A 25,944-nucleotide genomic window follows, 5' to 3' on the forward strand; every position below is an offset into this window, starting at 1 on the left:
AAATAAACAATTGCTATTAAAGTTGAGAATCAAGGAATGCTGTGTTCAATATTCTGCTCGTAATATTAATAATACACTCTCTGGGCTCACACACACAAAATTATTTAATAAGAATCTGTTTAGATTGGTTTTATTGGTTCAGACAAAACAATGAATGAATGAATGAATGAGAAGCTGTGGAATTTTTCACAAAATACTCCATTGTAGTCCCTGTTTTGTCGCAATCACTCGTGACCTTTAATCAGTGAGTGATTCTTCATTCCCGGCTGAATAAGTTGGACAGAGATACTGTCAACAGCGTATTTAAAGTTTTATCTTCGTTAACAGATTGGGGGGTGGAAAGAATATCTGCTGACAGTACAACCTTGCATTTTTAAAGTTGTTAAATATTCACTCGCTTATTTCTTTTAAAACCGCTGAACTGTTTCAGCTTCGTATTTAACTGCACTGTGCTGGCCAGGTACCCCGTTTCTCAGGTTCTATATTCTGTTTACTTTTCTCAATATTTGTTGGAGTGTTGAGTCATTTCTGTTAATAGGAAGAAGGGAATTTTCAAATTTTCCATAACTTTCTGAAAATTTCAACTGAATCTGAAAACTTTCAGCTGAATCCTCTCCGGAGAAGTGAGGTAACCGTGAATTTAGAAAGATTCATGTAATTTCCCTCAGTTGTGGCTCTGGTTCGTCCTCAGTTGAAATTGCAAGAAGAAACTCATGATAACAATTTACTGTGGGCACTGGATTGAGATTTGCTTATTTTGTTAGTCGTTTTTGTAGTGTCCCGTGTATGACTGAATATTTTATGTTATTTCCTTTTTTCTGCTGAAAAAGATTCGATCGGGTTTTGTTTTTGTTAACTTTTAGCAACAGTTGTGAAGGAGAGTCATTGGACTCGAAATGTTGACACTGTTTCTCTGTGCATGGATGCTGCCGGACCTGCTGCAGCATTGTGTGTTTATTTAATTTTCTTCAAACAGTTACGAAGTCTAATGTGATGTTTCAAGCCAGGGTACAATTGCATGACTTGAGCAGCCGTCCGACGTTAAAAGTTCCAAGATGAGCTTTACCTGTGATTTGTTGTTCTAAGTTAACAGTTGAAGGACTGTTGTTAACAGTTGTCATTCTATCCCTATCGAAAATTCAATGAACGCCCTCTTCTATGTCGGGAGTCACTGGAACCTGAGTTACTTTCTTTCCCAGCCTGGGACAATGAAGCAAATGTAATTCTTTCCTTGTTGCAACTGAGATACATTCGCTCGGGAAACAAAAATTGGGCGGCACGGTGGCTCAGTGGTCAGCACTGCTGCCTCACAGCGTCAGAGACCCCGGGTTCAATCCCTGCCTCGGGCAAAGTATTGCACATTCTAATATAAAAGATTGTAAGAGTTTCTTTGGATATATCAAAGGCAAAAGTGAACAGTGGGATGTTGGAAAGTGATGCAGGAGAGATTGTAGTAGGGAACAGAGAAATGATGAGGAACTAAGTAATTACTTCACAGCAGTCTTCAAGGTGGAAGACACCAAGTAATTTCCCAAGAATTCAAGAGGGTGAGGGGACAGAGTGGAGTATGGTGGCCATCACCAAGCAGAAGGTGCTAGAAAAACTGACCTGAAGATGGATAAATTACCTGGACCAGATGGATTACACCCCAGATTTATAAGGGAGATAGCTGAAAGATTACAACTATAATCGGGAAGGGTCCCAGAGGCCTGGAAAACTGCTAAAATAATAGCCTACTTGTAAAGGGAGTAAGGCAGAAGATGGAAAATTACAGACCAACTTCCCTAACCTCAGTCATGCATGAGATCCTGGAATCCATTGACAAGATTTCTGAATACTATGGTAAAATAGGGCAGAGTCAGCATGGTTTCATCAAGGGTAGGTCATGCTGACAAATCTGCTAAAATTCTTTGAGGAAATCGTGCGGCATTGTGGCTCAGTGGTTAGCAGTACTGCCTCAGTGCTAGGGACCCTGGTTCGATTCCTATCTTGGGTGGTTCTCTGTCTGTGTGGAGTTTGCACATTCTCCCTGTATCTGGGTGAATTTCCTCCCAGGTGCTCTGGTTTTCTCCCACAATCCAAAGATGTGCTGGTTAGGTGAATTAGCCATGCTAAACTGTCCATTTTGTTCAGGAATGTGTAGGCTAGGTGCATTAGTCAGGGGTAAATGTAAAGTAATAGGGTTGGGGAATGGGTCTGACCGAGTTACTCTTTGGAGGGTCAGTGTGGACTTGTGCCTAATGACCTGTTTCCACACTATAGGGATTCTATGAAGTAACAAGCAGATTAGACCAAGGAGGATAAATGGACGTTATCTTTCTGGACTTCAAGGCCGCCTTTGACAAGGTGCTAAACCGGAGGCTACTGAATAAGATAAGGGGTCATGGTTTTAGAAGCAAGTTGCTAGCATGGATAGAAGCTTGGCTGTTTGGCAGAAAGCAGAGAGTGGGGATATAAGAGTCCTTCTCCGGATGGCAGCCAGTGACAAGTGTTGTTCTGGAAGGCTCAGTGTTGCGACCACAACTTCTCACTTTATACATTTTAACGATCTAGATGAAGGAACTGAGGGCAGTCTGGCTAAGTTTGCAGACAATACAAAGATAAGTAGAGGGACAAGTAGCATTAAGGAAGCTGCAGAAATATTTGGACAGGTGAGGAGAGTGGGCAAAGAAGTGGCAGATGGAGTACAATGTGAGGAAGTGTGAGGTCATGCACTTTGTTAGGGAGAATAGAGGCATAGACTATTTTCTAAATGGGAAGAAAATTCAGAAGTCTGAGGTGCAAAAAGACTTGGGAGTTCTAATCCAGGATTCTCAGAGTAAACTTGCGAATTGAGTCAGTGGTTAAGAAGGCAAATGCAATTATGGCATTTATTTTGAGATGACTTGAATATAAAAGCAGGGATGTACTTCTGAGGGAAAGTGAGGGCTGCAGATGCTGGAGATCAGAGCTGAAAATGTGTTGCTGGAAAAGCGCAGCATGTCAGGCAGCATCCAGGAACAGGAGAATCGACGTTTCGACCTGAAGATTCGCATGTACTTCTGAGGCTCAATAAGGGTCTGGTCAGATCACATTTGGAGTATTGTGCACAGTTCTGAGCCCGATATCTGGGGAAGGATGTGCTGGCCCTGGAGAGTGTACAGAGGAGACTCTGGAGAATGGTCCCAGGAATGAACCGCTCAATATATGAGGAACGTTTGAGGGCTCTGGCTCAGTGCTCGATGGAGTTTAAAAGGATGAGGGGATCTAATTGAAACTTATAGAATACTGAATAGCCTGGTCAGAGTGGATGTTGGGAAGATGATGTCTCCATTGGTAGGAGGGACTAGGACCTGGGGACACAACCTTGAAGTAAAGGGAAGACCTTTTTTATACAGAGATAAGGAGAAACTTCTTCAGCCAGAATGTGGTGAATCTATGGAATTTCACTGCCACAGAAGGCTGTGGAGGCCAGGTCATTCTTTATATTTAAGACAGATAGGTTCTTGATTGTAAAGGAGACCAAGGGTTACAGGGAAAAAGTCAGAGAATGGGGTTGAGAACTTATCAGCCCTGATTGAGTCTGCTCCGCTATTCAATGGATTGAATGGTCTAATTTCTGCTTCTATGTCTTATGGTCTTATTATGGTTTAGTCTGTGTGCTGTAGGTAGACCCATAATTCATGTAAGGGAGAGAATTTCCAGGATTTTGTCTCAATGACACTGTCCCATGCCTCCAACTCAGCACTGCCCTCCTGACCTGTCCATCACCTTTCCCATCTATTCACTCCATCGTCCTCTCTGACCTATCACTTTCTTCACCCCCCCCCCCCCCACCTTCACTTACTTATTGCATTCTCAGCTACCTTCCACCCCAACCCCCCCCCTCCCATTTATTCTGTGCCCCTCCACCCCACAAGCCTCATTCCTGATGAAGGGCTTATGCCTGAAACGTCTATTCTCCTGCTCTGATGCTGCCTGATCGGCTGTGCTTTTCCAGCACCACACTCTCGACTCTGATCTCCAGCATCTGCAGTCCTCACTTTCTACTACTGATATACTTCCACGTTAGGAGGGGAGTGGCTTGGAGGGGAACTTTGTATAGACCTGGTTCACACTTTACTGGTGGCAGTGACCAACCTTTTGGTTCCTTCCAGGGATCTCCAAGAGACATTTGCAAGACCTTGCAGTTGGCTGTGGATGCACAAGAAAGGTAACTGATTGCTTGTTTGTCTTCTGTGGCTATCCCCATTTCAAACAAGTATGCTGTTTTGGAAAATGTAGGGTGTGATGGGTTCTCGAATGTAACACAAACAGCCATGTTTCTGGTATTGAGACTGGCTCTAATGCAATGAGGGGTACGTCAGGTTCCAAGAGATCAATTGTGTTAGAGGCCTCTCTAGTCTGAGGCACAGATTTTTCTGTGGCCAACAGTGAAAAATCAGAATGGTGTGTTGCCTCCCTGGTGCCAGGATCAAATTTGCCTCAGAGGGTGCAGAATGTTCTCAACGGGGAGAGGGCCCAGCAGGAGGTCATTGTACAATTTGGAACCAACGACATAGGAAGGAAAAAGATGAGATTCTGAAGGGACAATATAGAGTTTGGCAGGAATTTAAAAAGGAGGTCCTAGAGTAGTAATATCTGGATTACTGCCGGTGCTACAAGCTAGTGAGGATAGGAATAGGAGGATAGAGCAGATGAATGCATGGCTGAGGAGCTGGTGTATGGGAGAAAGGATTCACTTTTTTTTTGGATCATTGGAAATTTTTTTGGGGTAGAAGTGACCTGTGCAAGAAGGACGGCTTGCACCTGAATTGGAAGGGGACGAAGATACTGGCAGGGAGAATTGCTAGAGCTGTTCGGGAGGATTAAAACTAGTAAGTGGGGGGGGGGAACCCAGGGAGATAGTGAGGAAAGAGATCAATCTGAGACTGGTACAGTTGAGAACAGAAGTGAGTCAAACACTCGAGGCAGGCAGGGACAAAGCAGAGAACAAGATACGACTGATAAATTAAACTGCAGTAATTTCAATGCAAGAGGCCTAACAGGGAAGGCAGATTAACTCAGGGCATGGTTAGGAACATGGGACTGGGATAACATAGCAATTATAGAAATGTGGCTCAGGGATGGACAGGACTGGCAGTTTGATGTTCCAGGATACAAATGCTACAGGAAGGACAGAACGGGAGTTAAGAGAGGAGGGGAAGTGGCGTTTTTGATATAGGATAGCATTACAGCTGTACTGTGGGAGGGTATTCCTGGGAAGTTATTGAACTGAGAAATAAGAAAGGGATGATCACTTTATTGGGATTGGATGATAGACTCCCTAATAGTCAGAGGGAAATTGAGGAACAAATTTTGTAAGGAGATCTCCATTATCTATAAGAATAGGGTGGTTATGGTAACGGATTTTAATTTTCCAAGTATAGACTGGGACTGCCTGAGTGTTAAGGGTTTAGATGGAGAGCAATTTGTGTGCACAAGAACTTTTTCTGATTCAATATGTGGATGTACCTACTAGAGAGCGTGCAAAACTTGGATCTACTCTTGGGAAATAAGTTGGGGCAGGTGACTAAGGTGTTAGTGGGGGAGCACTTTGGGGCCAGTGACCATAATTCTATTGTTTTTAAAGTAGTTATGACAAATGAAAGACCAGATCTAAAAGTTGAAGTTCTAAATTGGAGGAAGGCTAATTTTGATGGTATTAGGCAAGAACTTTCAAAAGCTGATTGAGTGCAGATGTTCACAGGTAAAGGAGTGGCTGGAAAATGGGAAGCCTTTAGAATTGAGATATGAAAATCCAGAGACAGTATATTCCTGATTGGGTGAAAGCAAAGGCTGGTAGGTGTAGGGAATGCTGGCTGACCAAAGAAATTGAGGGTCTGGTTAAGAAAAAGAAGGAAGCATATGTCAGGTACAGGCAGGATTGACAGGATAGATCTAGCAAATCCTTAGCATATAAAGGCAGTAGGAGTATACTTAAGCGGGAGATCAGGAGGGCGAAAAGGGTAACTAGGGAGAGAATAGGGCCCCTGAAAGATCAGTAAGGTGATGTTTGTGTAGAGCCGCAGGAGATGGGGGAGATACTAAATGTGTATTGCATCGGTGTTTACTGTGGAGAAGGACATGGAAGATATTGAATGTGGGGAAATAGATGGTGACATCTTGAAAAATGTCCATATTACTGAGGAGGAAGTGTTGGATGTCTTGAAATCCATAAAAATTGATAAATCTCCAGGACCTGATCAGGTGTACCCTAGAACTCTGTGGGAAGCTAGGAAAGTGATTGCTGGGCCCCTTGCAGAGATATTTGTATCATCGATAGTCACAGGTGAGGTGCCAGAAGACTGGAGGTTGGCTAATGTGCCACTGATAAAGGAGGTAAGGACAAGCCAGGGAACTATAGACCAGTGAGCCTGATGTCGATGGTGGGCAATTTTTTGGAGGGAATCCTGAGGGAGAGGATGTGCATGTATTTAGAAAGGCAAGGACTGATTAGGGATAGTCAACATGGATTTGTGCATGTGGGGGGGGGAGGGGGGGGGTCCAGAAGTAGGTTTAGGATGAGAGGGGAAAGATATAAAAGGGACCTAAGGCACAACTTTTTCATGCAGTGATTGGTGAATGTATGGAATGAGCCGCCAGAGGAGGTGATGGAGGCTAGTACAATTGCAACATTTAAAAGTCATCTGGATGGTATGTGAATAGGAGGGGTTTGGAGGAATGTGGCCTGGGTGCTGGCAGGTGAGACTAGATTGGGTTGGGATACCTGGTCGTCATGGATAAGTTGGACCAAAGGGTCTGTTTCCATGCTGTACATCTGTCAGGCAATTATGTCAACTTTGCCACTAAGGATGAATGAGCAGTTAGTTCTGTAGCTCCAGATGGCTTCAGATAAGATGGCATAGGCCATCATTGCCTGCATGCACAAGGCATTTGGAGTAATCATTAACTGCAAGAGTTTCCACACTATCCATGTGCAGCTGGTATGTAGCCACAGTAGGTTGTTACTTAAGATGCAAGATTCCTAGGCAGCTGCTTATGTTCTGTGGTATTCCACCCCTTTCCAGTCACCTCTGGTTGCCCTTGAACATGGTGCAATTTAACAAGATACAGCACTGAGCAAGCCACTGGCCTATTGACTGTATGCTTCAAGTCCCTGGAGAAATCTGTAGGTGCTCTGTAGTACCCACCAGTTGGAGTGTCCAAAATAGTCCCAGTGTGATGCACTCTTCACCACATTGCATTGAATTGAAGTTTGAACTGGACTTGTTCAAATACTTCCAAGGAGCCTGATGGGGCAACAGCAAACAATGGCTCCTGGAATTCCCAACATGTTCTCTTTATTACAAAGTTTTTCGCATAGCTATCTATCCTCAGTGCAGAAAAGTCTTTCCCTGCTATGGGGAAGCACATCTGAGCAGAGAATGTTAGGCTGAGCAGGCATTCAATCTAATCTGCACTACTTAGTTAGCCTGAAGGGGGAGACAAAGTTGAAATTGTAATTCTGAGTTTGACCTGCGAATCCTAGAATCACTACAGTGTGGAAACAGGCATGACGCAAGAAATGGGAGAACATGGATATCTAAATGTTTCAATACTGTATTTGGGGTCATAGTTGAGGAAATGGAAAGGAGGAGAGAGGTCAACTATTTGCAGGGAGGCATATAACCCATTAGATAAACTTTCAGAAGGCATTGAGATTAGAAAGCTTTGGCATCTAATGTGTAGAATTTCACTCAAGCACCTGAACTTAGTGCTTAAAGTTCAATGATCCCACACAAATGGTTAAGATATGTGAATGTACAAGTATCTTCAATTATCATATCCCATGGTTACACACTGCTCTCACTGACTGCTCAACTAACCCAGTTGCTCAAAACCCCATACCCAAATCATTAGAACCTTCATTACTCCTCAAATGAAGTTACAACAATACCAGCACCACGTCTTCCTAGATATCCCTGCAGCAGCTCTGGTGGGCTTGTCCTACCAATGGGACAATATATTCTCAAGGATGTGATTGAGAAGTTTGCCATGCTGATTTGGTGAGTATAACCACAGCAGGTTGTTGGTTTACTAATCTACTTTTCCAGCAACACATTTTCAGCTCTAATCTGTGGGACAGTTCTCCTACTCTTGGTACCAGTGCTCAGTTAGTTAGGAGTGGTTTTTAGGGCTTTGTCTTGTCTGAATCTGTGCTTAAGCAAATACTAAGTAGTCCATCTAGTTTTATTCTTACTGTGTCTTTTTGAAGAGATTAATACAATTGAGTGCTTCAGTAGACATTTTAGAGGGTCAACCATGTCACTATGAATTTCAATCAATAACTTCCTGACTGAGTCAAGAGTTCCACCCACTGAGTCGTCTCCAAAAATTTGGGCTTTCATAGATTTCATCTCTATATCTTTTATTTTCTTAAATGATTTTTGTCAAAATTACTAAGATTGATTTCACATTTTATGTCTGAGAAGTAGGTATTCCAAAGTTCTAAAATATTTCACATTGAAAATATGGGGAGTTGAAGTCACTTTCAGGCCTTGACTCAAAACAAGTGCCCTGATTTTGTAACATCTTGAGGTAACAGAACTTAGTAAGCATGTTTCAACTATCGGTGCCAAAGGTTGATTAACATTTTAAGTGACAAAGTTTGGAGCTGCTGTCTCTGTACCATGAGTTGCAGCTCTATATTCAGTATCTACATTGTACAGATTGCTTCCAGTAGGAACACTGGGACCACACCATAGAATCGTTGAGCTGGGTGTGTAAGGCAGGGAGGGACACCCTTCAAACCTCCTCAGTCCTATACCATGGCCTTGCTTTTTAACCTCCGTTCATGATGCGCAATACTGATGCTGACAATGCCTATTGCAACTTAAAATAACAAAGGATCACATTCTGACGATAACAAGTGATTAAAAGATTACACATCACCATGTTCTGCATCAAATTTTGTTGGTAGCTCTCCTGGGAAGCATCTTGGATGTTTATGTTGTCACAGGAGCTTTCTAAACACAAGTTGTTGTATGTACACACCTGTGCAGAAAAGAATGACCAAAGTTGCATCTATGTGAAGCTTCGAGTTATCCAATGTTATGCCTGATACAAATGGTGGATTCAGTGCAGACACAATCAAATATTTACTGAAAGGATAGTTGGAAGATTCACCACAGGATCAGCAGAATGAATCCCTGGAGGTGAATATTCCTTAATTTCTCATCTGATCATTAAAGATAAAAGTAATTCAGCCCTTTTAATATTTTCAGCCAGAAATGGCTTCTGTTAAGATCGAGTGTGTCGTGAGGGGCAAGTACAGAATTGGAGAGTCCCCAGTTTGGGAAGAAAAACACGATTCTCTTCTCTATGTGGATATCACAGGCCAGAAGGTGTGCAGATGGAATGCAGTCACAAAACAACTGAAGGAAGTACATGTTGGTAAGTAAAAGTTAGGTCTTCATTAAGATTGTTCTATTCTAAGTCTTACATAGAAACAGCTTCCTCCCTTTATGTGAAAGTCTTTTCATGGTCAGAAGATAAATATCTGTTACTCCCAATATTTGCACAGTGCATTTCCCTGTAGCATTTTTGTTACAAAGTCTAAATTTAAGAGTCATTTTGTGCAATGGAACCATCCAACTTAGAATTTGTCTCTCACCCTGTCTGGACTGAAAGAAAGCCTTGCAATTATCTATAGCCTGATTATATCTCCGAAATGTCCCAGAGCACTTCACATGAATGTCTTTGTCTTTGGAGTGTAGTTACTAACTCTATGTAACTAAATGGTACAGTCCTTTTGTGCACAGAGTAAGATCTTACAAAGAGCGATGAGATGAATGGCTGGATTGGTGCATAAATATTGGGCAGTGGGAGCTTCTGCAAATGTTGACTTGGCCAACAGGAAAAATTCAAGTTCTTCTTCAAAATAGTGCAATAATTTTCTTCTTATCCACATAAATAGGCAAGGGGGAATTAGAATGAGATCAATTGTCTAAATATATAGCACTTTTTCTGTCGGTAGTGTACTTGAATGTGTTATAGGAGTTCTGTCATTGCCTCACTGAGAAATAAGATTATTTCTCTAAGATGAATAACAGGTCTAACCAAACCACTTGGAATATTTTCTCATAGAATCGTTACAGCTGAGTAGGAGGCCATTCAACCTACCATATCTACACCATAATGAACAATTCACAATGCCATTCCACTACCTTCTCCTTAGAACTCTGTACATACTTGCTTTTCAGATAACAGTCTAAAAGGTAAAGTCACCATAGTCTGCCTTCACCTCTTATTAGAGAGAGAAAAATGACTGGTGGTTGTTTTAAGCCATGGGTCATCACATCTCAGACAAATGTGAGGTTGTGAAGGTGGGACCTTTTTCACGGTAACCTCAGTCAGCGTAGGAGTTGTACATCACAATACCAGCTGAGCAGTCCCCTGAGATAACAGGCTCAGTATAATTCCCTTTTGAAAGCCTGAATTGAGCCTGTCTCCACAACAGTCTCAGACAATATATTCCAGATCCTGATCACTCATGTGAGAAAGACTCTGTTCATGTCGTTACTGCTTCTTTTGTCAATTACCTTAAATTTGTGCGCCTCACTCTTGATCTTTCCATCAGTATGAACAATTTCTCCCTACATACTCAGTCTGGACCCCTCATAATTTTGAACAGCTGTATTAAATCTCATCTCAAACCTTTATTTTCCAAGGAAAACAATCCCAACTTCTCCAATGTATCTTCACAACTAAAGTAACTATTCTATATAATTCACTACAATCCTCTTCTCTTCTCATCAACAGCTGCTGGAGTAGGTAAGTATTTAATCTCAAACATATTTTTCTCATCAAATAAGTGTCTAATGAAAGATTACCCTGATTAATGAACAAACTTATCAAATAGGAAAGCCATCAGGGAAAAGTAGTGACAGTTAAGTTCAAATTTTAAGTTTTGAAATTATTTTTTGGTTATCATCTTTGTCTCAAATTTCTCATTAAGAAACATTTAAAAAGTTGCAATCCTTACAAGAATGTGAATTTTTTTGCTAATACTTTGATCCTTGTGTATTTGAGTCCATCCCCATGCTTTCAAAGGAGCTCTGTCAAAAAAGCTGGCATGTATATTAACAGAAAGCTAACACTGGCCTGACTGTATGTGAATAGTGATAATGAAGCTAATTAAAGTTCGTTCTCGAACATCCAATGTTTTAGCAGAATTCCACAGACTTAGCACATTCTGGGTGAAGAAATTTCTCCTCTTCAGTCCTAAATGGTCTATCTTACATTGTTAGACAGTGACCGCTGGTTCTGGACTACCACAGAATCTCTACAGTGTGGAAGCAGACTATACAGCCCATTGAGTCTACACTGCCCCTCTGAAGAGCAACCTTACCCCCACCACCTCCCTGCCCCCAACCCTATCCCTGTAATCCTGCATCTCCATGGCCAATCCACCTAGCCTGCACACCTTTGGACTATGGGAGGAAATTGGAGCACCCAGAGGAAACCCATGCAAACACTGGGAGAATGTGCAAATTCCACACAGACACCTGAGGGTGAAATCAAACATAGATCCCTTGTGCTGTGGAGCAGCAGTGGTAACTACTGACCAATGTGCTGCCCTAATGTCCAGTCATCAGAAACATTCTTACCCTGTCTAGTCCTGTTAAAATGTTAGATTTGTATGATATTACTTCCTTTCTCTAGACCAGTGAATATAAACCTAACAGATCCATTCTGTCTTCAGTTAAAAATCACACAACACCAGGTTATAGTCCAACAGGTTTAATTGGAAGCACACTAGCTTTCGGAGCGACGCTCCTTCATCAGGTGATTGAGGAAGGCTCGATCCATCAGTCCTGCCATCCCAGAAACCTAGTCTGGTAAGTCTGTTTCGCTCCATTTCTACAACAATCTTCGTCAGATAAGGAGAGCAAAACTGCACATAGTACTCCAAGTGTGGTCTCACCAAGGCCTTGTACAATTGCAGCTGAACATGCCTGCTCCTGTATTTGAATCCTTTTGCTATGAGGGCCAATATTATTTGCCACTTTCATCTCCTGCTGCACTTGAACACCAACTGCTGAAAGTAAGTATTTAAGAGTTCCCTGATCTCATTACAATCCCCCTTTTCCCAATCTATTGTTATTCAGATAATCTGCCTTCCTGATTTTGCTTCCTCACCCCTATCTATCTTTTTTACTTTTTGTTTCCAGTTGTGGGAGAATCTAGAATTAGTGGTCATTGTTTAATAATAAGAGAGAACCATTTATAGCAGAGTTCTGTGCTGTACAGCTCCAAGACTGAGGATTGAGAGTCTTTGGAATTCCCTGTCTCAAAAGATGCCAAATCCTTAAATATTTTTAAGGTGGTGACAGATGGTTTCTTGATTACCAAGCATTGAACTGGGGTGATGCAGGAATGTAGAGTTGAAGTTAAAAATCAGATCAGCTGTGATCTTATTGAATGTTGGAAAAGGTGAGTACCTACTGTTGTCCTTACTCATATGATCACAGAATGGGGTTGTTTGACCCTTTTGAGTCCATATCAAACATGTGTAAGAATGAATGTTGTCATGTTATATATAAAGGTAATACTTTTTTACTCCGGTAACTTTCTCAATGATAGAAAGAACAAAAGTATAAGAGTTCAAGTTTTAAGAATCTTATTGTCTCAAACAAGCTTAAACCATCCCAGGAAGGAAGTGAGGACTGCAGATGCTGGAGATCAGAGTTGAAGAGTGCGGTACTGGAAAAGCACAGCAAGTCAGGCAGCATTCGAGGAGCAGGGGAATTGACGTTTCAGACATAAGCCCTTTAAAACAGGAAATGAATTCTCATCCGCATCTGACTTGTTTGTGAAGACAGAACAACCCTTCTGTTTCTGTCTGCAGTAGCTACTTTGTCTGTTTTGTGTATCTCACTTTCTCTCCTTTTTTCTCTCAATAAACTGCTGCCCTTTTTTTTTGAGTTACCGTGAAAAGGTGTGAAACCTATCGCACGATTTAAAGAAGCTTTCATTTGAGACTATCCCTCCATGGCAGGAAGATCACGTGCCTGTCTGTATGCAGTGTTAGTAGTAAAATGCCACCACTCTCATTTTCAGTATATTCTCTTTAAGAAAATGTTAAAGAATTTTAAAAACGGGAGCAATTTTTAAAGGTTATAACACTGTGGAAACTCAATCTGGGTAGAGCATTGCTGACCTGCTGCAAGGATACTTCAATCACAATGTAAAGGAGTTAAACAAATTTTAGAGTCATAGAGATGTACAGTATGGAAACAGGCCCTTCGGTCGAACCCGTCCATACCAACCAGATATCCCAACCCAATCTAGTCCCACCTACCAGCACCCGGCCCATATCCCTCCAAACCCTTTCTATTCATATACCCATCCAAATGCTCTTAAATGTTGCAATTGCACCAGCCTCCACCACTTCCTCTGGCAGCTCATTCCATTCACATACCACCCTCTGTGAAAAAGTTGCCCCTTGAGTCTCTTTTGTCTTTCCCCTCTCACCCTAAACTTATGCCCTCTAGTTCTGGACTCCCCCACCCCAGGGAAAAGACTTTGTCTATTTATCATATCCATGCCCCTCAGCCCATTGGCCCATCTGATCAAGATCCTGTTGTAATCAGAAGTAACCCTCTTTGCTTTCCACTACACCTCCAATTTTTGGTGTCATTTGCAAACTTACTAGCTGTACCTCTTATGCTCGCATCCAAATCATTTATGTAAATGACAAAAAGTAGAGGACCCAGCACCGATCCTTGTGGCACTCCACTGGTCACGAGCCTTCAGTCTGGAAAAACACCCTTCCACCACCCTGTCTTTTACCTCCGAACCAGTTCTGTATCCAAATGGCTGGTTTTATTTTAAAGATTAGATTACCTACAGCGTGGAAGCAGGCCCTTTGGTCCAACCAGTCCACACTGACCCATTTCCCTCTGACTAATGCACCTAACGCTATGGGCAATTTAGCATGGCAAATTCACCTGACCTGCATGTCTTTGGACTGAGGGAGGAAACCAGACCACACCTACGCAGACACTGGGAGAATGTGCAAACTCCACACACACAGTCGCCAAGGCTGGAATCGAACCTTCAACTCTGGTGCTGTGAGGCAGTTGTGCTAACCACTGATCCACCCTGTATTCCATGAGATCTAACCTTGCTAATCAGTCTCCTATGGGGAACCTTGTCGAAAGCCTTACTGAAGTTTCTTTTACAAATGGCATTAACCTGGTCACCTACAGGGTCTATCATGACTTAGTGTTTCCATCATTGAAAATCTCCATCCAGTAAGGACTGATCTTATTGTGCATCACGACAGAGGTCTTAAAACTGGCTGAATGCTCTGGGGAAGGGGAATACTCAGTTGGGATTTGTATTCCTGGTACTATTCATTAGGCACCTCCTAGCAGGTTTGTGTTATTTCCTTCCCAAGTAGTCAAATAACCAGCTGTAATTCATGAGGTAGGTAACATGTAATGAATTGCTGCACGTCCACAAACTGGTGGGCAGTTGGCCCATGGAAGAGGGAGAAGATGGAACGTTTCAGGTCAACAAATTATACACATTTATCATCCTACAGATGCCCCTGTTGGTTCAGCGGTCCCTCGAAGGTCAGGGGGTTATGTTCTGGCCATTGGAAAAAGCTTTGCCTACCTAGACTGGGAAAAGCAGACAGTTACCGAAATAGCTTCAGTCGACCCAGATAAAGTAAATAACAGATTTAATGATGGCAAAGTGGATCCTGCTGGACGTTTCTTTGCAGGTTTGTCATAATCCATTTCTGTTGCATTTTACTTTCCTATCCATGTACTGAGCTGAGCTGAAAGTGATGAAGTATTTTGCCGCTGTTGATCTGCCTACTTAAGTCTATCTTAAATGGAGTATTTTCAACTGAAGGCATTAGGGGGAGGTGGAGAAGGAAGCTTTTTTGAACAATGAGCTAAAAGGACAGATTAGCCTAGTTCATCAAAAGTCACATTCATTGTATTTGTATTTTAGAACAAAAGAAGCATTGAGGACTGATGGATTCAAAACAATGGACACCTGAAAGAGATGTATTTAAAAATCAGCCCTGTTGACCATTCTGAAATTGATTGCACATTGTAAATTGCCTTTGGGAATTCTTGAACAGTTGCAGTCTGTGGGGTGTAGCTATTGTCCTAATTTCATGATGTAGAAAGTTCTTGGATATTGACTCATTGTTAATAAAGAAGCTCTGATATACTTCCAAATGAGAATAATATGTGGCCTGGAGGGGAGCTTGGAGATAATAACATTCCCATGCCTCTGCCGTCTTTGTTGTTGTTAATGTTGAAGTCATGGATTCCAGTATTAAGTGAGAAGATGTAGCCACAGAATTTTCTTGGTAGTAATGATCGGGTTCATGCAAAGGTAGAAAATGGGGCAAGCTTTGTAATTTTTTAAATGAATATCTAGTTTATATCCTATACCTGAAATGATCATCCTAACTTGCTCTCTTAAAAACGTATTATTTTTCTGTAGACAAATGGTAATTTGATTATAAAATATTTGATCACTTCTGAAAGCAGACATATTATGTAAAAGGTTTTTGCCTTGCACTGTCGGGATATTTACAAGGAATCCATTGTAAAGGAGAACAACAATTCATACAGGTATGAGACAAGATTTTGGATTGATTGGCAAGTGGACTCTATAGATGAAAATCATTGTCCAACCATTCTTTAGGTCATTCCTCAGTGCAATGCCTTGACTGATCGGCATCAACTTTCCTAATCTCAATTCAAACATAGCTTAGGAGTTAACTGCCTGTCATCTAACTGGTGCATTTTCTAAGGCAACAGCTCTACCACTGAAAGTCTACTTGCCAAACAATCAACACTGTCTTCTTGAACAGTTCAAAGTGTTAATGTATCTTAAGTTGTGAGCTGGCAGTTAGTTTCTTGCTACATCATGATACTTAGATAAGAAGATTAATGATTGTGACAGAAAATATAAAATCTTTTTCTCTGATCCTAATTTACATTTCCTTAGCTCTCACTCTCTATGAATGTGATTTTCCTGTTTGGAAGCATGTGATTGTGGAATCAATTCTATAGTCTCCAGTAAAATTACTGGATACTGTTGACCCATACATCTGGATTAAAAATGGTTTTACTGTATTTGGAAATCTGCAATGGTGAATGTTTACACAGCTAATGCTGACTTCTGCTACAGGGACCATGGCAATGGAGATTCGGCCAGCTGAAGTAGAAAGGCACCAGGGATCAGTGTACTCTCTGCAGGCAGATCACTCCGTGGTTAAGCATTTTGATCAAGTGGACATTTCAAATGGTTTGGATTGGTCCCCAGATCACAAGATTTTCTATTATATTGACAGTTTATCATTTGCCATTGATGCGTTTGACTATGACCTGCAATCGGGAAAGATCGGTGAGTAGACTTTAAAATGAACACACTCAAATATTGGATTGAGCCGATCTATGTTTTATTTCAGAAAAATTTTTTTTTTTTTCCTGTGATAAGCTAGAAAGAGGAAAAGGGGCAAAGCTGGTCCTTTTTTGTGTGAGGACAAACTTTAAATTAACTTTTCTTTTGAGCTGTCCCTCCAAGTCTAAAGAAGGTAATATTTGATTGCCTCTTGGCACCTCACAGGAAGAAACTGATTAGGAAACTCAACAAGGTAGGAACACAGGCAACATGTTAGGACTCCAAAACCCTGCATATGTTAAGCCTTTTTTTTGCTATGTTAATTATTTGTCCTCATTTACTGCTCACAGTCGTGGGGTTTTAAATAAATAAGATAAACAATTTTATACTTAACTATACTATCCTGCCATGTTACCTTCCATTACATCAGACAATGTATGATAGATACTTTAAATGCCTAGAAAAATATAATAGTGAATTGAATAATTCAATAATTGAATTGAATATTGAATTTAATTTTTAATTCAATAATTGAATTCAATAATTCAACTCAAATCAATATATGATAGATACTTTAAATGCCTAGAAAAATATAATAGTGATGCCTCTCCAAATTCCTGCAAATGTACTGGGAGGATAGATATATCTGTATCCTCTCTGAGATCAACATCCCCAGCATTAAGGCACATTCAGTTGTGTGGATCAAGCCATTCACAAATGCATCTCCTCTTTGACCATTAAGTCACCTCAGGACCTACAACCCCAGAGCAGAAGAAGGTCCTCCTCAGTCCTGAGGGATTGTCTAAGAAAATAAGAAATTGTCTTGGCTGGGATTGAATGCAGTAAAGGAGGGTGTGCTGCATTGTTAAATGTGCTCTCCCTTAATCAGATGTGAAAGGAAAATCCTGTGTTTCTGTTCCAACATTTCAGGGAGACATTAAATATTCTCTGACAGTAATGCAGAATGAATAAGCACTTCTACCACAGTGTGCCTCAACTCCCATCAACTAAAATGAATGCTGTGTTTTATTTATATGTAAATTGTGATTGAGGCTTTCTCATGCAAGTAAAATGCAAATTAGTTACATTTACATCCAATCCAAACCTCAAATATTTTAATCTTATTAAGCTGTAGCATCATTATGACCGGTTCCCTAATGTGATACAGTTTTTAACCGGATACCCTAGCTCCTTCAGGTAAGGGGGGATCAATTGGCTCTCCTCCCTTTATTCACCCACTGCTTCGCTTGGTCAAAAGGATTCCTTTCCTTTGCCCTGCGTAAAATAAATTTAGGTTTTAATAGGTGTTAATTTAAGTGAGTTTTTTACTAAAAATGAAAATAAATAATATTGCAACACACATGCATAGCAAAAGATCAGTGTGAAGACAAAGAAATTCAGTCTGAGTCATACATGAAGAATGGATACCAGAAGCGCTGAAATTGATAGTTAAACAGTCCATTTTGAGAATCTTGACTTTGCAGGTTGATTGAAATTCCTTTGTCCATGTTCTTTTTGACAGTGGCTTCCTGGCAAAACTCAGGGAATATATTTTTCCTTTAGCTTACTTGCAATGGAGGGGTGTTTCATGTTTTTGTTTCTTAAAGCTGTGACCTTTAGAGCGCACACTAGGACTTCAGGCCATTAGCTCACACAGATCAGTGTTGAAGTTTGGTGTTTTTGTACATTCCTTGAACAGTAAAACACAAAATGACTGCAGGAGATGGTTGCATCCTGTGAAGGGTTTGCATATCAACCTCTTTTTAGCATTTTTGTTTGAAGTTTCCCAGATTTTGTACACATGTGATATTCCAGGGGTTTCTTTAGACAGCCACTAAATTTCATTCACAGTCATCATTTGGCCTTGCCTCCCTTTTCTGCAAAACATGTTGCAGTTAAAATCATCAGTGTATGATCCAGAGTTAGGGATCCATGGTCAAGACAACATTCATAAAATTTGACATAAATACTCAAAATATTGCACAGCCTTTGAACTCTCACTGAAAAGAGGTAACATTATCATATGGAATGTCATATTTCAGGTTCCAATAACTTTTAAGGAAGGAGTGTGCTTTTCCAATTTGTATGTCTTTAACATATGTTTTAATTGACTGTGTAGCAAATCGAAGACTTGTTTACAAGCTTGAAAAGGAGGAGGCTATTCCAGATGGGCAGTGCATTGATGCAGAGGGAAAGCTTTGGGTTGCCTGCTACAATGGCGGAAGAGTCCTTCGTATTGATCCCGAAACTGGTAAATCAATCAAATGCATAAACTGTGATTAATGTGGTATCTGATATTGCACTTGTCATGATTTTGTCACCTCAGTACTAGTATCAAATTTAATTGGATCTATTTCAATGCAGGTAGTTCTCCTATAACACCGTAGTTGCGTTCCAGCAAAACCTTACTTAATAGAAAATCGCTCAATAGGAATAATGGGGCCTACAGGAAAAGTAGGGTTTGGGCAAAAAAATTACTCGTGATTGCTCAAAAATCACCCAAAGGTCTAACACCAAATGTAGCACAGCCTGAATGAAGGTATAAATCATATTTAGTTTTAACAAAAAAACAAAAGTAAATTTAACACCGTATATTTTTTTTAAATGTAAGAAAGCTGCTCTCTATGCAGTACCTTTCTCAGAAAGCTGCCCTGTCAGCAAATGACATTGGCACAAGCACAGAACAGCACGAAGACCAGCGCCAACATGGTGCATGCACGGTCAGCAGCGCGCACACACAACAGCAAGAACACCAGCTTTTGCGTAGAACGGTGCAGAGATTTTGGCATTCATATCAGCGCATGCACAAAATGAAGTGCACAAACCAATCCCCACTGAAATTTCGCTGTTGCCAATGGAAGTAAGCATCTTCCAAAATACCATTCCATAATTCTTCACTGATATAGCCAAATCACGCTGCCAAAACTCTCGTTACCCCAGATAAACCTATTGGTTTATTGTTATCTTTTTATCAAAGGGGTTAATGATGGTTGTCTTTTCCCTAGGATGGGAGATTTTGAGACTTGGGGGGACGTTTTTAAGGTGAGAGGAGAAAGCTTTAAAAAATACATAAGGGGCAAATGTTTTACATAGGATGGTTTGTGTGTGGAATGAACTCTGAGGAAGCGGTGGATGGGGGCACAATTACATCATTTTAAAAGACATTTGGATAAGTACATGAATAAGAGTTTTGGAAGGATATGGGCCAGGAGCAGGCAGATGGGGCTAGTTTCGTTTGGGATTATGTTCAACATGGACTGGTTGGACCAAAGGGTCTCTGTGCTGTATGACTGTATGATATCCTTTAGCCTGATGGAGACTGTGATTCATGTTGAAAGTGATTCACTTGTAAACCATTTTTTGAACCACCATCACACTAGGGGACACATCCTAGAAACATGACTGAGATCAGTATTGACCATGTGGGTTATCATGTGTTCTAACCCCAAGATGTCTGACTCTGACATTCCTCCATGTTCCTGCTAGACAAAACAAATCCATCGTTACAACAATAACCTTTTCTGTTCATCAGACATTCGGAAGGAGCAATGGTCACATTGTGAAACAAAAGACAATGAAAGCATTCAGTCCACCAAGCCAATGTTGGTTTTCTGTAGATCAATTAGATAGACACGTTTCCTGCTTTACACTTTTTGTAGCCCAACAAGTTTATTTCTGAAAATAATCACATTTTGTCAAATCAGGGCATTTCACAAGATTAACAATTCAAAGATAAAATTAACATTCTTCCTGCATAAGAGAAGAGTCCTAATTAGTTCAGACTCTGTTTGGAGAATTCAGCCATTAATGCAGATTGACAGTTAACAGCCAGGTGTTGTTTAAATTTTAAACCAGGCAGGTGGACTCACATTTGACAGGCCATTGTACCGAGAAATGAACCAGGATGAATGACTGTCGCAATTTTGTAGATTTGAAACAGGACTAGTGTGTTTATCTTCTGTAAAGATCAGGGCCCTGTGCTTTAATGTATGTACCTTCCAGTATGCACAGTTGTGCCATACTGTGAGCTTATCTGACAACACTAAATTGGTTGTCGGAATAATTTTTTCAAGCGCTGGAATTGGACAGTTGAACATTGGTTGGCAATCCCGTCAGTACTTTCTTCTCATGCAGTATAAATGTTCATTTTCCCCTTGAATAGGTATTCTTGCAAAATGTCCTCATGTAAAAAAGGTAAAGGGCTACTATGTCATTAGACACACAACTGGTGGTGGTTTAAGCTGAGGGTCACCACATCTCTGGTGAGGGGAAGAGGTTGAGAAACCGGGTCCTTCATGATAACCTGAGTGTGGTGTGGGAATTGAACCCATGCTGTTGGCGTCACACTGCATTGCAAGCCAGCCATCCAAGCTGACCCTGGCTGCACACACTAGCTATTCCTCACAACCTCCCTTCTATCTCTTGCCCAAAACCTGAAACCTGTGTCCCCTGAGCTTTCTAACATAGATAATGGGAATAACTTTTCTTTTCTTTTATCTAAACCTGTCATAATCTTGTCATCGTCATTTGGCAATTGTTTGCTAATGAAAATGGTTGTTCACCTTGGGGATTCCATGGCATTAATCGTGGGTTCTCTTAGCCTGATCCTACAGCCGTACCTCCAAACATTCATGTGGCAGGAACTGGGATTGATCCTTGGCCTTATGATTTGGTATTCCTTTCTCAGGTTCCATTTCTGTACTCCCTCCTGTCAATGTGTGCTACTTGAAGAATTGCATCCTTTCATATAGGTGTTTCCTCTCAGTTGATTTCTTCTAATTGAGGGTCTCCACTGCATTGACACCTATGTTTCATTTATTGAAAGAATTCAAGGATTCTTTGAAACATTTGTCCTCTTATTCCAGTGCCTTCCTTGAGCTGGGTGAAGAAGACCTTCATAATCTCATAGGTTTTTATCAGATCTCCCTTTACTCTAAGGAGAGCAGCCACTCCAACCTCACCTTGCAACAAAATGTTCTCATTCCTGCAATAATTCTAAGTTGATAATGGTCAAAAACGTTAATTCCTTGTTTGAGCTTGATGTTTTGCACTTAGGAGATCAGAAGAACAGATATTCTAACATGTTTAAAGGGCATGAACTTCTAAAAATTTCTATACCACAGCAATTAACTCATACCTTCTGATGCCGCAAAGTCTACCCACTATCTACAAGGCATAAGTCAAGAGTTTGCTAGAATACTCCCTACTTGCCTGGGGTGCAGCTCCAACAACACTCAAACTTGACACCATCCAGGTCAAAGCAACCTGCTTGATTGGCACCACATCTACAAACATTCAATCTCTTCACCACTGGCGCTCAGTAGCAGCAGTGTTTACAAGACGTACCGCAGAAATTCACCAAGATTCTTAGACAGCAACATCCAAACCCAAGGCCACTTCCATCTAGAAGGACAAGGGCAGCAGATGTTTGGGAACACCACCGCTTGCAAGTTCCCCTCCAAGCCACTCACCACCCTGACTTGGAAATATACTGCTGTTCCTTCAGTCTGAGTCAAAATCTTGGAATTCCTTCCTTACTGGCAGTGTGGGTCAACCCGCAGCAAGTGGAATGCAGTGATTCAAGAAGGCAGCTCACCACCACCTTCTCAAGGGGAAATAGGGATGGGCTATCAATGCTGGCCAGCCAGTGATGTCCAAGTCCCACAAATGAATTTTTTTTAAAAAAGACCTTTTTTTTTATATACCATTTTCTCCAGTAGGTATAGGGAAAATCCAATGGGAATCCCCATATCCTTTCTGACTAGATTTAAATTCAGTAAATCTGATGCCAGCAGACTCTAAATCTGTAGACTGTGAATAAAATAAGAATTCATAATGATTCAGTGACTGATTTGTGAAGTCTAAAGTTAAGAAAAATAATCACAGACCGGATTGATTCCTTTAGGTAAACGAATCCAGACCGTGAAGCTGCCTGTTGACAAGACGACATCGTGTTGCTTTGGGGGAAAAGATTATTCAGAACTTTATGTAACATCAGCTGCAGATGCGATGGATGAAGAGTGGGCTAGAAGACAGCCAGAAGCAGGTAGCATTTTTAAGGTGGGTAGAATGGTGCAGTTACTCTGTTCCAGATGAGTTTTTCAGTTTACTAAATTTTTGGCTTTGGCACCTCCTGCTAGGTTACATACTGCACGGCTCTGGATTCCTCCCATAAGTTAGGTGGATTGGTCATGCTAAATTGCCCATAGTGTCCAGGAATGTGCATGCTAGGTGGATTAGGCATGGGAAATTCAGGGTTACAGGGATAGTCTAGGAAAGTGCGTCTGTGTTGGTTGGTGTGGATCTGATGGACTGAATGGCCTGCTTCCACACTGTTGGGATTCTAGGATTCAATGCTGTCAAATTCCACTATTCTAATATTTTCTGGTCATGGCTGCTTGACCAAATTGTCTCTAATTTATTACCAGTCTACAATATCAGAAATGTTGCTATCTAATGGACATTTTTTTTTTGATGTCCAAGAGTGTGCTGGTCTATAATAAGATGACAGCTGTGCAATCACATCAGTGGTAAATCATCATGTCATCCGTCCCTTTGGGATGTCTAGTACATATATGGAAGAGTTACTTCAAATTGATCGAGTAACCAAGTCAAGTCACCATTTGAGCGAGTAAAACCTGTGTCTGTGTCTGTGTCTGTGTCTGTGTCTGTGTCTGTGTCTGTGTCTGTGTCTGTGTCTGTGTCTGTGTCTGTGTCTGTGTCTGTGTCTGTGCCTGTGCCTGTGTCTGTGCCTGTGTCTGTGTCTGTGTCTGTGTCTGCTTATGGAAGCATTCAAAAGACCTAGGAGTAGAAATTCTTCCAAGGTACTGATGTATGACAGGCAATATTGGATTGGTCCCCTCATACACAATGCTTTTATATTTTGTTTTTATTGACTACATTGGAATAAAATATTATATCATTAAATGTTCGTGATGGTCATCCTAATGTACAAACAGATCTTTGATTTTAAAATGGAATCAATTTCTTCAATGTTACATACTTTTTTCTCTTGATTTTAATGGTCGATCAGGCAAGAACACAAGCAACCTCACCTGGGTAAGTGAGCTGAACTTGTGGGGTTGTCAGCACTGACCAAGCTGTGCTCCACCTCTAACAATCCCTTAATCTCTCACTGAGGGGTCACAAAGGTTTAGTTCTCAAAGTGGGTCACGAGGAAGAGCATTTGGGAAACACTGCTATGTAATGTTAGTTATAAGCTTGTGTCTGTGGCAATTGTTGCAGCACAGGCCAGACCCCCTCAATGTTTTAAGGTAGACCAGACCCTAACTTTTAAGGCAGATGTAATGTGGATATTCCAGGAGTGATGTAGCTGGTCTGACTGCTAGTTTTAAACAAAGCAGAATGTATTTAAACACTGGCTGAAACACTAACAAAAAAACCCCCCAGAATTTAGGATAACTTAACCTATTTCATAACCCAACCGACATACAGTATTGCAACTTAACGAAGCTGGTCCAATCCCTGCAACATCCCATAAACACACCCCTTGGCAAAAGGTAAATTCAAACACTGGTTCTTCAAGCAGGAGAGTTTTCAGAGAGAAAGTTCATGCAAGATCTCTGTTGAGGCATGGAATCTCTCTTTTCACTGTAGCTGCTAGTGTAGGTCTCCAGCAGTTTTCTGACTGCTTGCTAAAACAAACCAAGCTAGAAAAAAAGCTGAACTGGGAGAACTGGCCACTCCCCGCCATTGTTCAAAGTAACCATTTCCAGACAAATAGGTACCTCTGCCTTTACAACCCCTCCTGAGAAAAACCAAGGACAACATTAACCTTGTTAAAGGGGCAGCATTGTCATATGGAACTCTCTTGCTGTAAATACTAAGCCTCCTCATGGGACTTGAGGACATCATCTGTGTTCCATCAAAAATAATGCTGAGTTTGAATTCTTTCCTGTTTCCTGTTTCAGATTACTGGGCTTGGAGTGAAAGGAATTCCGCCATATTCATATGCAGGATAAAACGCACCTTTACTGACCTAAAGCCTGCAATCCTTGCATTTATGATGAGCACCCACTATAGGTATTTTTAATAGCCAGCTTTAAAAAATTGCAAAATGCTATTCTGTAGATGCACTAATGATTTTCAAATCTCTTTTGCTTCATGTGATTTTTTAAAAAAAAACTTTTTCCATGTTTATAACCTATAGTTTCTAATTTACTGACCATACATGCAAATATTAGGGATGGCTACCTTGACATTATTATTAATAAATCTTCCATTAAACATTAAATGATTTCTTCAAGACTCTGCTCTTCCTTTTCCTTTTTGTGATGTTTGATTCTGTGAATATGATGTTAAGTGTCAGCTTGCCTCAGTTGTAGCATATTGTCTGTTGAGTCAAGTCCCACAGTCGGACTTGGCCATCTCACCCAGACTAATGCTTCAATTCAGCATTGATGATGGGTTAAATTGAAGCCCTGTCTGCCAACCGAGGACATCTCGTGGCATAATTTGAAAAAAACAAAGGTGAGATTTCTCCCTGCACTGGACAACATACACTCCTCAACCAGCAGAAAAACTAAATAAAGTTGAGTCATCTCAATTGATTTCAATCTTGCCTACATTGCTCACCACCACTATCTTCACAAACAATTCAGGATGGTAATAAACTCTGGACTAGCCAGCAACACACATGTCCTGTGAAGCAATTTTTAAAAAATAAAGTGTAAGTCGTTTGAATATTTTTCGGGGTCTTTAACAGTGATTGAGACACCTATTCATGTCAGGGATGATGATTTGTGCCTGGGGTGTTGCTCACTTCTGGACTGAACATTTATCTTTCAGGAGTGTCCCCTCCACTTCACAAATCCAGGCAAATTAATTAAGCATTAGATCCCTCATCTCTGCATTTTTCGTCTTGTCCACAGAAAGGATAAAACCCGCAATGTTTGAACCAACTCTGCTGCAGGAGTTTAGATTAGATTCTCTACAGTGTGGATACCGACCCTTCGACCTAACCAGTCCAGACCAACCCTCTGAAGAGTAACTCACGCAGATCCATTTCCCCCTGACTAATGTACCTAACACTATGGGCAATTTAGAATGGCCAATTCACCTAATCTGCACATCTTTGCACTGTGGGTGGAAACCCACGCAGACACAGAGAATGTGCAAACTCCACATAGACAGTCTCCTGAGACTGGAATTGAACCTGGGACCCTGGTGCTGTGAGGCACCAGTGCTAACTACTGAGCCACCATGCTGCCTAATTTGTTAGGCGTTGCCAGAAGGCTTTTTTTTATTATTAACTCATGGCCATTGGTGTCGCAGGCTCGTCAGTGTTTGTTTCCCTTCCTTAGTTGCCCTTGAAAAGGTGGTGGTGAGCTGCCTTCTTGAATTGCTGCAGTCCATGTGCTGTAGGTAGACCCAGAATGGGGAGGGAATTCCAGGATTTTGACCTAGGGACACTGAAGTAACAGTGATATATTTCCAAGTCAGGATAGTGGCTTGGAGAGTAATGTGCAGGTGGTGGTGTTCCCATGTATCTGCTGCCCTTGTCCTTTTAGATGGCAGTGGTCC

General features: G+C 41.1%; 1 protein-coding gene across 3 annotated transcripts; it reads left to right on the top strand.

Annotated features, from left to right (window-relative positions):
- The first annotated feature begins 469 nt into the window (after positions 1-469).
- Positions 470-24,669, top strand: LOC122550899 (regucalcin-like). 3 transcript variants are annotated; one of them, XM_043692319.2, is made up of 8 exons: positions 471-628; positions 4,137-4,192; positions 9,246-9,414; positions 14,573-14,755; positions 16,189-16,404; positions 18,521-18,652; positions 22,307-22,461; positions 24,333-24,669. In XM_043692319.2, exons 3-8 carry the CDS (start codon positions 9,252-9,254, stop codon positions 24,381-24,383), a joined length of 900 nt encoding a protein of 299 aa, XP_043548254.1. In that variant the 5' UTR covers positions 471-628; positions 4,137-4,192; positions 9,246-9,251; the 3' UTR covers positions 24,384-24,669. The 3 variants fall into 3 exon arrangements, with proteins under 3 accessions (XP_087844495.1, XP_043548254.1, XP_043548255.1); XM_087988369.1 differs by lacking the exon at positions 14,573-14,755 and having other exon boundaries at positions 470-628; XM_043692320.2 differs by lacking the exon at positions 4,137-4,192 and having other exon boundaries at positions 475-628.
- Positions 24,670-25,944: the final 1,275 nt, after the last annotated feature.

Source organism: Chiloscyllium plagiosum, unplaced genomic scaffold, assembly GCF_037043375.1.
Source record: "Chiloscyllium plagiosum isolate Xiang-an unplaced genomic scaffold, Cpla_swu_hap1 HiC_scaffold_6, whole genome shotgun sequence".
Taxonomy (NCBI): Eukaryota; Metazoa; Chordata; class Chondrichthyes; order Orectolobiformes; family Hemiscylliidae; genus Chiloscyllium; species Chiloscyllium plagiosum.